Source organism: Myotis yumanensis, unplaced genomic scaffold, assembly GCF_028538775.1.
Source record: "Myotis yumanensis isolate MYYU_CA2020_CCGP unplaced genomic scaffold, mMyoYum1.0.hap1 SCAF_16, whole genome shotgun sequence".
Classification (NCBI taxonomy): Eukaryota; Metazoa; Chordata; class Mammalia; order Chiroptera; family Vespertilionidae; genus Myotis; species Myotis yumanensis.
The window spans coordinates 13259781-13273548 of record NW_027223767.1 but is presented as its reverse complement, the minus strand read 5'-3'; the positions used below and the strand labels follow the sequence as shown (position 1 = coordinate 13273548).

General features: G+C 41.9%; 1 protein-coding gene and 1 pseudogene across 3 annotated transcripts; one reads left to right on the top strand and one right to left on the bottom strand.

Moving 5' to 3' along the window:
* Window positions 1–1222: 1222 nt before the first annotated feature.
* Window positions 1223–5649, top strand: LOC138994658 (polyunsaturated fatty acid lipoxygenase ALOX12-like; annotated as a pseudogene).
* A 1288-nt stretch (window positions 5650–6937) lies between these two features.
* Window positions 6938–12966, bottom strand: LOC138994332 (nucleophosmin-like). 3 transcript variants are annotated; one of them, XR_011468420.1, is made up of 7 exons: window positions 12678–12964; window positions 10898–10977; window positions 10140–10189; window positions 9720–9818; window positions 9565–9629; window positions 9268–9331; window positions 6938–8861 (listed from the first exon to the last, which is right to left on the bottom strand). XR_011468420.1 is itself a non-coding variant. In XM_070394179.1 (7 exons), exons 4-7 carry the CDS (start codon window positions 9804–9806, stop codon window positions 8081–8083), a joined length of 237 nt encoding a protein of 78 aa, XP_070250280.1. In that variant the 5' UTR covers window positions 9807–9818; window positions 10140–10189; window positions 10898–10977; window positions 12678–12963; the 3' UTR covers window positions 6939–8080. The 3 variants fall into 3 exon arrangements, 1 of the variants encoding a protein (XP_070250280.1); XM_070394179.1 differs by having other exon boundaries at window positions 6939–8101; window positions 12678–12963; XR_011468421.1 differs by lacking the exon at window positions 9268–9331 and having other exon boundaries at window positions 12678–12966.
* Window positions 12967–13768: the final 802 nt, after the last annotated feature.

The following is a 13768-nucleotide window of genomic DNA, read 5'->3' as shown; positions in this document are numbered from 1 at the left end:
TAAGTACAAGAGACAATTGAGGGAAATGACAGGTAAGAATGGAAGCCTAAACTAAATGTCTTTGAGGCACAAGTAAGTGTAAGTACCGATGAGGGCAGGGTTAAGCCAGGTTACCAACTATAAACTATGTGAAGTTGAGGACAGGTGAGATGAAGCCAGGTAAATGTAGCAACATGGATCCATTACTTGGTTTGGCGCACATAAAATATCTTATCCCAGGGGAACAGGTGACAGTGGAAGTAGGCTGAGGTCAGAGGATGTAAGTGTACCTCATTTGAAATATGTCATTTTGGAGAACAGCTTAAGGTGTGGACAGGGAAGGACCAGGACAGGGGAAATTAACAAAGGAATATAAGATCATATAGAATAGATGCAGATGGTGTGGACATTTCAGCTGATTAAGAATGAAATTTATAGTTACTGTAATAAAGAACAGTGATAGGAAATTTTGAGTTAAGGGTTACAATAAGGTGTCAAAAAGTCGGATTTTCCTCTCAGGACAAATATGAGATTGGAGATTGGTGAAATGAAGAAGACGGAGTGGATGAAAATAAATGACTGGGGAATTAAGCAGGAGAAACAGAGACAGAGAATAGACAAAAGAGTATGATGCCATACTGTTAAGAAACAGGAGATTGGGATCCCACTTCCAGGAATATATCCTAAGAAGTCCTTAACACCAATCAGAAAGAATATATGCACCCCTACGTTCATTGCAGCATTATTTACAATGCCTAAGATCTGGAAATAGCTCAAGTGCCCATCATTAGATGAGTGGATAAAAAAGCTGTGGTACATTTACACAATGGAATAGTGTGCAGCTGTAAACAAGAAGGCTTTCTTACCTTTTGCAACAGCATGGATAAACCTGCTGTTGCAAAAGGTAATAATAGGAGGATATTATGCTGAGTGAAATAAGCCAGTCAGAGAAAGACAAGTATCCCATGGTCTCACTTATAAATAGAATCTAATGAACACAATAAACTGAACAAAAAAGGTCCAGAGGCATGGAGGCATGGAACAGACTGACATACTCAGAGGTGAGGGATGAGATGGGAAGAGCTTAACCAAAGAATTTATGTACATACATGCATAACCAATGGATACAGCCAATGGTGTGGTGAAGGCCTCATGTGGGGCAGGGGCTGGGAGAAGAAAAAGGAGGGAATAATTGGAGAACATCTATAATACTGTCAACAATCCTATATAATAAAAGGGTAATATGCAAATCAACCAAATGGCAGAACAACCAGTCGCTCTGACAAGCACTGATCGAGCAAGCAGGCAAGCAGGCAGGCAGGTGAGCAGTTAGGGGCACTCAGGCAGGCAGGCAGAATGTTTAGGCGCCAGCGTTTAGGAGCAAGGATGCAGGCGAGCAGTTAGGAGCCAGTGGTCCCAGATTGCAAAAGGGATGTCTGACTGCCAGTTTAAGCCCTAAACCAGCAGTCGGACATCCCCCAAGGGTTCCTGGATTGCAAGAGTACACAGGCTGGGCTGAGGGAACCCCTCCCCTCCCTGTGCACAAATTTTGTCCACCAGGCCTCTAGTCCTATATAATAAAAGGCTAATATGCAAATTGACCAAATGGCAAAATGACCAGTCACTATGACGCGCACTGACCACCAGGGGGGCAGATGCTCAATGCAGGAGCTGCCCCCTGGTGGTCAGTGTGCTCCCAAACAGGGAGTGCCACTCAGCCAGAAGCCGAGCTAGGCTGAACCTCTCCTGCCTCCGCGGCAGCGCTAAGGATATCCGACCAATGGCTTCCAGACTGCAAGAGTGTGCAGGCCGGGCTGAGGGAAGACCCTGAGTGCACAAATTTCCTGCACCAGGCCTCTAGTTTAAAAATAAAAAGAAACAGGATATTGGACAAAGCCAGGGCATAGCATGAGATTGCAGAGAGCATTGAAGAGAATTGCTTTAATGTCTCCCCAGCCCACCTGGCAGGAAGCATCAAGAAAAGGAACTGGAGGAAACACAACAAATCTACTGGTGACCATCCTATTAGAAGCCTCCCTGTTGTACCCCCTTCCCTGACAATTTTCTCCATCAATGACTTCTACCCCCTCCATTAACCTTTGTCCCCATATTCTAGCTGGGCCACCTGGAAGGAAGGGTTACCCAAGACAATTGCTGCAGGCAGTATAGATGGTCTACCTCCAAATATGAGATTCCATGAGCAGAAGAGGCTTCACTATGGATGGTCAGTGATTGCAGGGTGAGGAAATGGTCAGAGTGGAGTGGGGCTGTGAATCCAGGAACAGGTGGGATTTGGTAAATTGGTGGTCTCATCCTTGATATCTGCTCTAGGCTTATAGAGATGGCCCTCAAATATGTTTACACCCTCCCAAGCCCCTGGAAACACCTGGGAGATTTTGATCAGATCTTCTGGGGACAAAAGACTACCCTGGCTGGTCAGTTATTTGCCCAGGTCCCAATAACACCTTGATGACCCTACTAATGAGGTATGTGTCACATTGTATAGTCTCCAAAACTTCTTGCCAAAATAGAATTTAAGAAACAACAAGAAAACCCACAGCATGGGAGAACATATTTGCCAACATTATCACCGGTAAGGGTTTAATCTCTAACATTTACAGAGTACTCATACAACTTAATAAAAGAGAGATAAACAACCCAATCAAAAAATAGGCAACTGACATAGATACTTTTCGAAAGAGAACATAAGGCCAAGAGACATATAAAAACATGCTCAATGTCACTAATCATCCGAGATGCAAATCAAAACAACAATGAGGTACCATCTCACACCTGTCAGAATGGTATCATCAACAAATCAACAAATGACAAGTGCTAACAAGGATGCGGAGAAAAAGGAACCCTCGTGCACTGCTGGTGGAAATGCAGACTGGTGCAGCCACTGTGGAGAACAGTATGGAGTTTCCTCAAAAAACTAAAAATGGAACTCCCATTTGACCCAGTGATCCCACCTCTAGGAATATATCCCAAGAAACTAGAAACACCAATCAGAAAGGATATATGCACCCCTATGTTCATAGCAGCAAAATTTACCATAGCTAACATAAGTGCCCATCAGCAAATGAGTGGATTAAAAAACTGTAGTATATCTACACAATGGAACATTACGCTGAGGGGGAAAAGATGGAATTCTTACCATTTGCATCAGCATGATGGAACTGGAGAGCATTATGTTAAGTGAAATAAGCCAGTCAGAGAAAGATAAATATCACATGATGTCACTCATTTGTGGAATATAATGAATATCATAAACAGATTAACAAAAATAGATCCAGAGATAGAGAAGCATCGATCAGACCATCAAACTTCAAAGGAAAGGTAGGGGAGGGCGGGGGTAAGAGGGAGAGATCAACCAAAGGACTTGTATGCATGCATATAAGCCTAACCAATGGACACAAACACCAGGGGGGTGAGGGCATGAGTGGGGGTCGGGGGGACAACAGGGGGGGATAAGGACACATTTGTAATACCTTAATCAATAAAGAATTTAAAAAATAAAGAACCAAAAAAATTTTTAAACTGGGGATCTCACAAAGCACTCATGAATGAAAATATATGGGCTGGGTACAGAGGAGTCATGTGACTTAATCCCTGTAGTAGAGTATGAAGGAGAGGAGGAATATCCTCCTCCTAACCTCCACTCTAATCCCACAGAGAAGATTCACCAGTGCTGGCAAAATGACCAGCTTTTGGCTACCAGTTCCTCAATGGCACCAACCCCATGCTGTTAGACACTCCACCTCTCTGCCCTCCCGGCTGATGCTGCCCTCGGGGATGGAGGAGCTTCAGCCAAATTGGAGAGAGAACTCCAGGTACAGCCTCCAGCCCTTGATTGTCTTCTCCTTCTCTGTGAGAGGAGTAGAGGTGGTGAAGGGGAGGGACTAAATGTGAGTCTGGAAAGGGAGGCTGTGGTAACCCACTGTCCCTGGGTGTAGAGTCCTCTGCTGGAAAAAATTAGAGGTGATGATGTAGGGAAAAGCATCGAAGCTCGATTCTGCCAATAAAGCTGACCATTAGGAGATGGTGGAGAAAGGAGCTTGGGCAGCCTGACAAGGGGAGAGCTTGGCATACCTGCGCTACAGAATCAACTGGCATACTTAGTCCTAAAACTACCTCTGACACAGACAAGCTGCATGTCTCTAGGGAAGACTCCTTTCATGGGGTCTTAGTCCTCCCTGTAAAATAAGAGAACTTGAACTTGATGTTCTGGTGCTTCCTTCAGTTCAGCCACCTGAACTCAGGTACTGATATAGGATAATGGCAAGAAAAGAGAGTGACTGTCTACATTCTTCCCCTTTGCCTTGGCCATTGGGAAGAATGCTTTCAACTCTAACCATGGGTACATTACACTTTCCTTAGAAAGGTTTAATTTTTCAGGCTGATTCCATTCTACTGGATGGAATTCAAGCCAGTGTGATCCAAGAAGAGAAGCAATACCTGGCTGCCTCCCTTGTCAGGCTGAAGATGGAACCCAGTGGGAAGCTGCTACCCATGGTCATGCAGGTGAGGTGTCCTGGGTATCCCATTCCCAACACTGCTCTGTGTTGATCCCCAACCTCTGCCAAGGGACAAAGACAGCTGGCTCTTGTCACCCACCCCTGCCTCATTCAGTGACACCTGTCCTTGTATCCAATACCTCCTTTATACCTTACAGCCTACTCACTACTCACCTGAAATTGCCCTTTGAGTCAGAATGCTCTCTGTTGGTTCTCACCATAAGGCTACTTAATCTCTTTTTGACCTATGATTCTGTGGAATATTCCTTTTTCTTAGACATATTTTCTCCCTTGGTTTTAATGTGTTTTCACTCCTGCTGTTCTCATCAATCAGTTGGTAAAAACTGTCATTTATCTCACATGTCCAGCTTTTCCTTCCTATTCTACCATCCTAACTCACACCCTCATCAAGTTTCTGTCATACTAGACCAGTGATGGTGAACCTATGACACGCTTGTCAGAGGTAACACGCGAACTCATTTTTTGGTTGATTTTTATTAAATGGCATTTAAATATATAAAATAAATATGAAAATTTAAATCTTTGTTTTACTATGGTTGCAAATATCAAAAAATTTCTATATGTGACATGGCACCAGCATTAAGTTAGGGTTTTTCAAAATGCTGACACGCCAAGCTCAAAAGGTTCGCCATCACTGTACTAGACACTTCTAATTCCTCCTGCTTTTAACCTGACCATCAGGGCACTGACACTTCCCCACAGACTTGAGGATGAGTGGAGGGGCCTTCATTCCTACTATATTATAATCCCTGGGAGACAATAATCTTAGTCACCAGTGTTTCCCCCAGAATAAGAATAATAATTTCTAACAGGATGAAGCCAGTGTGTGCATAGCTCCTCTTTGTTTCAGATCCAACCTCCCAGCCCCAGCTGCCCCACCCCACCACTGTTCCTGCCCTCAGATCCTCCACTTGCCTGGCTCCTGGCAAAGACCTGGGTCCGAAGTTCAGATTTCCATATTCATGAGCTCTAATATCACTTGCTGAACACTCATCTGCAAGGTCAGGTCATTGCTGTGGCCACCATGAGGTGCCTCTAAGGACTGCACCCTGTCTTCAAGGTACATCCTCTACCCTCCATGTCCCACCTCCCTGACATCCCAGAGGAAGAAAGCAATGCAACAATTCTCTAGGATTTAAAAAGCATAAGCCACCTGTTTGGGAAGAAGTTAACAAAGCTTCTTCTAATTAAATGAGTGTCCATGTTATTGTAATAAAAAAATCTTTATAGCAATTGGTAAACAAAGGGAAATTATTGTGTCAGGACCTTGCAACTTGTGGCTGTATTTCTAATGTTTCAATTATTTTATTTTGAGATAATCATAGGTCTTCATGCAGTTTGAAGAAATAATACAGAGAGGTGCTATCTATTTTATTAAGTCAAGTTACTTAGCATATATTCAGCACTTATTCTAAGGCACTTCTGATATTCTCCAGCAGAGTCTGCTGTAGAGCAGGAATATAATTTGATAAAAGTATTGCTCTGCTTTCAAAGAGCGAGCATTTAACTTGCAAGACAAATGGTAGAAATGAAACATAACCAGAGAACAGAATCTGGATATAGAGTTAGAAATCAAAAGATAAAGCAATAAACACTATATTTTTGATGGAGAATGTTCCACCACAACTTAGAATTCTTTTTTTTTTAATATATTTTACTGATTTTTTACAGAGAGGAAGGGAGAGAGATAGAGAGTTAGAAACATCGATCAGCTGCCTCCTGCACATCTCCTACTGGGGATGTGCCCGCAACCCAGGTAAATGCCCTTGACCGGAATCGAACCTGGGACCTTTCAGTCCGCAGGCTGATGCTCTACCCACTGAGCCAAACCGGTTTCGGCCAACTTAGAATTCTTTAAGTAGAATGTCAAAGGGGTAAAAGACCAGCCCAAGCGGTAATTTAACCTGCTTAATGAGAGGTGCATGACATGGTAGATCAATGGAAAGGAAAATGCAAAGACTTTGTGATGAGAGGAAATAGTTGCAGCATGCCTGGGTGCAAGTTGGAGAGAAAGCTCAGAGGTCTGAGCTGCTGCAACAACTAGACCACCCAGTAGTACAGTTGTAGTGATCCAGAAATATTGTAATTTTATACAGTAGTGAGCCTAGAATCTATTGCTAACCATAAGGCAGCAAAAATAGCCTTTGCTAGCCTAAAAAACATCTCTGAAATCTTGATGACACTAGCAGCAGGAGCAAAATGGTACAAGCTTATGAACCAGAACAATTGTCAGAAACAATACATTTAGCAGAAGCCCATTATGAAGTCAAAGATGTTATGTTCAGTTTTAGGTACATGGAGTTTGTAGTGGTAGCAAGATATGTGAGTACATGCTATGTAGACCAAGCATGTCAAATTCAAAGGCTAACACGGGCCAAATAAATAAGGTTTAAGTTTATGTGGGCTGCAAGAAAAAACAAAAAACAAGAAAAACAAAAGCTCCAATTTTCATAGAAATGTAGATTTATTTCAAATAGTAAAGTATAAAAAAAAAAAGCAATGATAAAATTAATGTTTTCTTCCTGACACTTGGCATCTCTTCTCTGCTACTATCTTTCCTACTTCGGGGGAAATCTTGTTCGCAGTGATTATTTTCAAAACTGACCCAAGGTGAACGTCACTAATTCTGGATCTGACAGGAGACTTATTTCCTTTCATAATTGTAAATAACTGCTCACAGAGATAAGTACTTCCAAACATAGAAATAATTTCATATGCGAATTTTCGAGTATTTTCAAACCTGGCAGGTAAATATTTGTAAAATTCAGGCACGCCAACTTCACTGAATTTTGCCTTCAAATCTGAATTGCACTGGATCTCAATTACCTCCATCTGCATTTGATTAGGTACTAAGTCTATATTTATTGAAAAGATCGAAGAAAACAAAGAAAACTTGTCCTCCAAAAATTTAAAATCTGCAAACCTTGTTTCAAATTCAGTTCTAAGGCTTAAAATTTTTTCTGCATATTTTTGATACGATGCAGTTTCACCTAAACTTGATTTGTTCATGTTGCATGTTGGAAAGTGTGTTAAATCTTCATTTTTCAACTGCTTTTCCCAAAGAACTAGCTTACATTTAAATGCTTTGACTTGGTCACACATGTTTGTAATAATCTGATCTCTTCCTTGCAATTTTAAGTTTAAATCATATAAATGTTTTGTTATATCAACCATGAAGGATAAATCCTGCAACCATATTGTGTCAAAAAATAGGCTTGTGTCTTGATTTTTAGACATTAAGAACTGACATATTTCTTCTTTCAAGTCCCAGAATTGTTTAAGAACCTTGGAGCAGGATAGCCAACGTACCTCAGTATAGGACAAACTAGAATATTCGCTGTCTAATTCACTTAAGAAAGCAGAGAACTGTCGCTGATTTAAACTTCGAGATCTTATGAAATTGATAATTTTTTTGATAGATGTCAACACATTTTCCATGTTTATTACCTTTGCGCATAATACTTCTTGATGTATAATGCAATGTATATGATGAATCATGGATCCGTCATAAATTTCACTTTGTTTTTTTTGCAGTAATTCCACGAAACCATTGTTTCCGGTCATCAAAGGAGCTCCATCTGTAGCTACAGAAGTTAATTTTGAGAGAGGTAGATTGTATTTTTGCAGAAGTTTAAAAACACAATTAAATATATCTTGTCCTGTACTAGTGTTATGCATCGGTACTAGTTCCAACAATTCCTCAAAAATATTGAAATCCGTGTCGCAAGCACGAAGAAACACAGCTAACTGAGCTACGCCTCCAATGTCCGTACTCTCATCACAGGCAATGGAGAAAGCTTCGAAACTAGGTGATTTTGCTTTGATCTGAATACTTAAATTGTCAGCCAAATCAGTAACTCTTTCCGCAACTGTATTTCGAGACAAAGAGATTCTCTGAAAAGACTTCACATTTCCAGGACAAATAATTTCTGCAGCTTTAATGAGACATTCCTTGATGAAACCACCTTCAGTAAAAGGTTTCGAGTGTTTAGCTATCAACTCTGACAAGACGTAGCTTGCATGAACCGCCGCTTCACTTTCTTGAGATACTTTAGTAACCATGAACTGTTGTTTATTCAGCCCCAATTTGAGCTCTTTCAACTTTTCTTGTCTCATTAATCCCTCGTAATTATCATACTTTGACTTATGTTGTTCATAGTGACGATTAATGTTGTATAACTTTGGTACGCTAATAGCATTATTACATATCAAGCAGATTATTTTATTTTTTACTTCACAGCAAAAATACTCTAATTCCCACTTTTCTTGGAAATTTCGATGTTCATCAGCAATTTTTCGTTTATTTTTACTACCACTTGATAGAGACATGCTGAATACAAAGGGCTGAAATAAATGAGTAATTATTAACATAAAATAATAGAACATTTTAATAAAAATTAATATTTTCTCTTGAACGTTAATTTACCAGACACCGAATAAACTGCACAAATTAATAAGTGTAATGCAAATAAACCTATTTTTCTTGTTCTCCGAAAGCAAAATATTTCCTGTTGCGCACACCAAACAAGTCAGTACAAGACTAATGACGTGGCAATCGGCTGCTAAAATATTCGCTGCTAGTATTATGGAGAGAAATGGTGCGCCTGTGCATAAGGTGCATAAGGGAAATGAATGCAACACGATTCTAGTAATCAGTCATTAGCGAACATTTTAGTTCGTTATTAATAATTATAACAAGATATTGTAAAAATTAAGTTACAAACTTTTTATTAAAACGTTTCTTACATACCGTTGTATTGGCTGGGCCGCAAAAATATTCGTTGTGGGCCGCGAGTTTGACATGCTTGCGGTACCTAGTCAAACACGTCGGGGAAATAGTTCTGAAAATTCTCAATGCACTGAAGCACTTTAAAGGTTCATAGTTCCAACAGTATCCTTTAACTTTGGCTCATTTAACCCAAAATGACAACCACTGACCATTTACCCTTTATTTAAAGCTATTACTCAATTCCACAGGACGATTTTAGAAAAAAATTTTCTTAAAACCCCCCATACAACCTCATCAAGCTTCTGAATCCATACTTACTCTTCATTATCATCCTCCTCATCATCGTCCTCATCATCTTCATCAGCAGCAAGTTTTACTTTTTTCTTTAAAGAGAAAAACAACAAAAAAACCTCATGAGCAAGTGTCCAAACTAAAAACCAGAATAAGATACCTGTAGTAAATTACATCTATACCTGCGGAACCTTGCTACCACCTCCAGGGGCAGAATGCTTTCCAGACATGAGTTTCACATCCTCCTCCTCGTCATCTTCTGACTGCATCTTCCTCCACAGCTAAAATAAATTTCTTTATTACCTACTACTACAACTCAACCCAGAAGCAAGAACTCAGAAAAAAGGGGCATTAATACATAGTAATGAGTATTTAAAAACAGATTCTACTGCTTAAAAAAGGCAAAAAGCAAACAAAATTTTTTACAAAAAGGAACTGTGGGGCCTAACACTCATTACTAGGTTTTATATGCAAAATAACAGGTGTTTCCAGTTATAAATTAGTAATATATGTAACTACTAGATTCCCATTTGAACCTACTATAAAGACAGTAGTCCAGCTGGGACAAAGTAGCTGCATAAAAGATAATAAAAATAACATACCTACTAAGTGCTGTCCACTTTGCATCCTTTGCACCGGCCCCTAACCTGACCTGTGAACAGAAAAACAGTACTTCAACTTAAGTTTCTGTATTATACAATCCCCCCAAAAGTTCTTATATTAAAAAAAAAAAGTTACTTATAAACTTTTCACTATTACCACTGATGGAAAACTAATTTGTGCACAATGTTGTCTTCAACTTTTATGGGACTTTGACAATCAATTTCTCATATTCAATCAATTTGAACAAATGCATAAGATGACGTATAGGGTGCCCCCAAAAATTGCATACACACTTTAACAGCCGATAGCTCAATTTTGAAAATGAAATGCATTTTAATAAACACCACCTTTATAATTATCCAAAGTGTGTGCATACATTTTAGGGAAACACCCTATAGTTGTACATGTCATCACCTATCCACAGTATGATTACCTAACATTTATTGACCACCTACAAGTTAAGCAGCAAGCTATGGGCTAGTCTCTGCAGGGGACAAAGATTTACCACTACCCTAAAGGACTTTATAAGGCAAATTAAGTATATAAATATGAAAAGTTGAACAGTAGTGTAAAATATATGATTACCAAAGGAGTGATAAAAATGCCAAGTTTTGTATCACAGGTATACAAAAAATCAGTATATACAATACTCAGTTATAAAAATACTAACATAAAAATTAAATATTAAGCCACATGAATAGGAACGAAGGCTGAAATCGAGAAAGGTTTCATAGTTTATTTTGAAAAGTTTAAATACCGTTTGTAAAGATAATTGGTGCTCATTTTCATCATTATCCACCTTAAAGTGATAATCTTTGTCGGCCTTTAGTTCACAACCTGTAAGTGAAGAAAAAAAGCAACTCTAACATGGAGAAAAAAATAGGGAACAATTAACTTGTGATTTTTCACTATCCTACCAGAAGGCCTCTCTTCCTAGATTTCTTGAACACAAATGCCTACAATCAAATAACATCCATACAGGCATTAACTATCCCTAGGATATGTCTATTCCTGCCTTAAACATAATTTCTGACATAATTTAATGTACACCATTTCTGTTACTTCAACAATATGTTGACATATCCTAGGGACTATTTCCAATGAAAAGGGTCAACAAAAAAATATCTTGATATAAATTGATCAGAAACCCAGCTATTCAAAATGGCTAGAAATAAAAGCACTATTTGTACAGTGCATATTAGCTATTCCACTGATAAGCAAATTGTTTTAAGTACCATCAGAGTAAAATTTTAATTAATGTAAATGATTCCATTTAATTGCAGCACTCTAATGCCGTAGTTACTAGCACATAGATGTTTAAATATTATTGCTCAATTAACAAAACTCAGCATGGCATACGAAACAAAATAAACCTGGGGCAGAATTTGCAGTTACTTGAAGCCTGACTGACACGAAGAAAGGGTTTCAACAAGTTCACTGAAAACCAAGTATGCTCTTCCCTTAGTATGATATGCACTGTGTCCTGGGAAGAGGAGGAATCTCAAAACCTTGATGGATAGTATAGTAACAGCACCGAGTCTTACTGACCCAAATTGAACCTGAGCACATTAATCATTGTTTACAAAAAAAAAAAAAAAAAAAAGCTCTTTGCTCGATTCTGCACATAAAAAAGTCATTTATATGCGCCAGCTCTGGAGTCAGGACTCGTGGTTTAGATCTTACCTATTTACCTGCAAGTGTAACCTTCCTTAAGTCACTTCAGTTCTGAGCATCACTATCGCCCCCTGCCTAGCGGACAATTCCCACCTCGCGGTGAAGCCTGGTGAGGACCTGCCTGAACAAAGACCTCCACCATCCCGGTGCTACCAACCGCTTCACCCGACATTTCCCACCGAACAGCCCCAATGAAGCCCCAGGATCCCGGGCTCCGAGGTGACAAGACACCAGTGAGCCCCGGGGATAGCGCCCACACCCCTTCCTCCCCGCAACCACCTGCAAACCACAGGCTCCCAGCGCCTGCGCCTCCCCTGAACGCCGCCGAGGCACTGGGGCTCGGGGCTCGGGTCTCTGGAATGCCTGAGGCCTGGAGAGCAAGGCCAGGCTCTGTGCACCCTCTCCTCCTGGAAGAAGGCCTACGCCTCACACCACGAGCCGCACAGCCTCCTGCACCACTGGGGCCCCGCACCCAAGACACTGGCTGCGAATCAAAAGCCTCCGCACTCACACAGGCCTTGGGAAAGGTAATGCCTGGAGCTCGATGGTTTACCCCGGGCAACGCTGAACCCTCAGCCAGGCGGTTCCCAGGAACCCCAGACTCTGGGTCTCCAACCGCTCGCCCCGAAGCTTCAGGCCACCCCTCCTGGTGCTCCATCCCTTAGTGCTCACCCCTCCTGGTGCTCCATCCCTTAGGCTGCAAGCCTGCCATCTCGCCTCCCACCCACTCAGGCCTCCAGCCAACCTCGCTTCCTTCCACAGCCCGGCCTCTGCCGCATTCCCGCCCCGCCCCGCCCCCCGCCCCCCACCTCAAAGCCACTACTAGGCCCTGCTCGGCCTCCCTCCAGCCCCCCAGTAGTTACCGAAAAGGCAGTTCTAGGGCCTCAGAGGGCTCACGTCCATGTCCGTACAACCTTCCAGGGGGCGGGAGCACGCACTCAGGTGAGAGAGAAGGCGGGCGGAGAGAAACGGCTTCTGTGCTGCAGGATGGAACTGCACCGGGAGAGGACGCGGGTCCTCTGCGTCCACATAAAGCACCAGAAGATCTCGCGAGAGTTCCCACAGTCTCGTCGCCGAGCGAGTGCTCGGGAGCCCCTCTCCCCGCACAGTGGCCCTCCCGCACGAGCGCTCGTCAACCCGACTCCTTCCTTCCTCGCCCCCCCGCCTCCTCCAGGTACTCGCCGGGCTCCCACGAGCACGCGCACTCCGAAGCGGGCCCCACCCCTCCGCCGCCGCGGCCGGTGCGCACGCGTGCTTCCCCCGGGAGCGCGCGCCCCCTCCCCTGCCAAGCTCTCCGCGTCTGGCCCCTGCGCGCGGCCCACCCTGCAATATGGCGACGGCAGCCCTCAGCGTGTATGTGGGGGTGGGAGGATGAGGAGAGAGAAACCAAAGAACTTTTACACTTAAGTGCATAGGATACGGGCAATGGGGTAGAGAAGATCTGGAGCGGGCGGGGGGTGGGGGGGATGGATAGAGGCTTGGGGGAGACGGGGATGGGAGATATCTGTAATACTATCAACAGTTAAAAGATATTAAATAAATAAATAAGACAGAAACAAACTCATAGATACAGAGAACATTTTGATGGTTGCCAGATGGGAGGATGCGTGATAATGGGGAAAGGATTAAGATGTGCAAACTGCCAGTTAGAAACAGTCACAGGGATGTAAGGTACAGTATGGCTAATATAGTCAATAATATGGGTGATACCTATATATGGTGTCAGATGGGTACTAGGCTTAGCAGGGTGAATACCTTATAAGTTATATTAATAACTAATCAATATGTTGTACACCTGAAATTAATATGATATTACATGTCAACTGTAATTGAAAAATAAAAGTTATTTTTTAAAAGGACTGAATTCATTCAAAAAGTGAATGAATTCCCTTCCTCTCTGAAATCAATTTTTTTAAAGTGTTTCTTGAGCACCTATTATACTCCAGGTACGAGG

What these genes read in the sequence shown, in the direction of transcription:
- LOC138994332 (XM_070394179.1), bottom strand. Translation starts at nt 9,806, where the DNA reads ATGCAGTCAGAAGATGACGAGGAGGAGGATGTGAAACTCATGTCTGGA. An exon ending in GAGGAGGATGATAATGAAGA is followed by an intron (nt 9,332 to 9,564) that starts GTAAGTATGGAT and finishes GTGTTTGACTAG; the next exon opens with GTACCGCAAGCATGTCAAAC. An exon ending in GCGGCCCAGCCAATACAACG is followed by an intron (nt 8,102 to 9,267) that starts GTATGTAAGAAA and finishes TAACTTCTGTAG; the next exon opens with CTACAGATGGAGCTCCTTTG.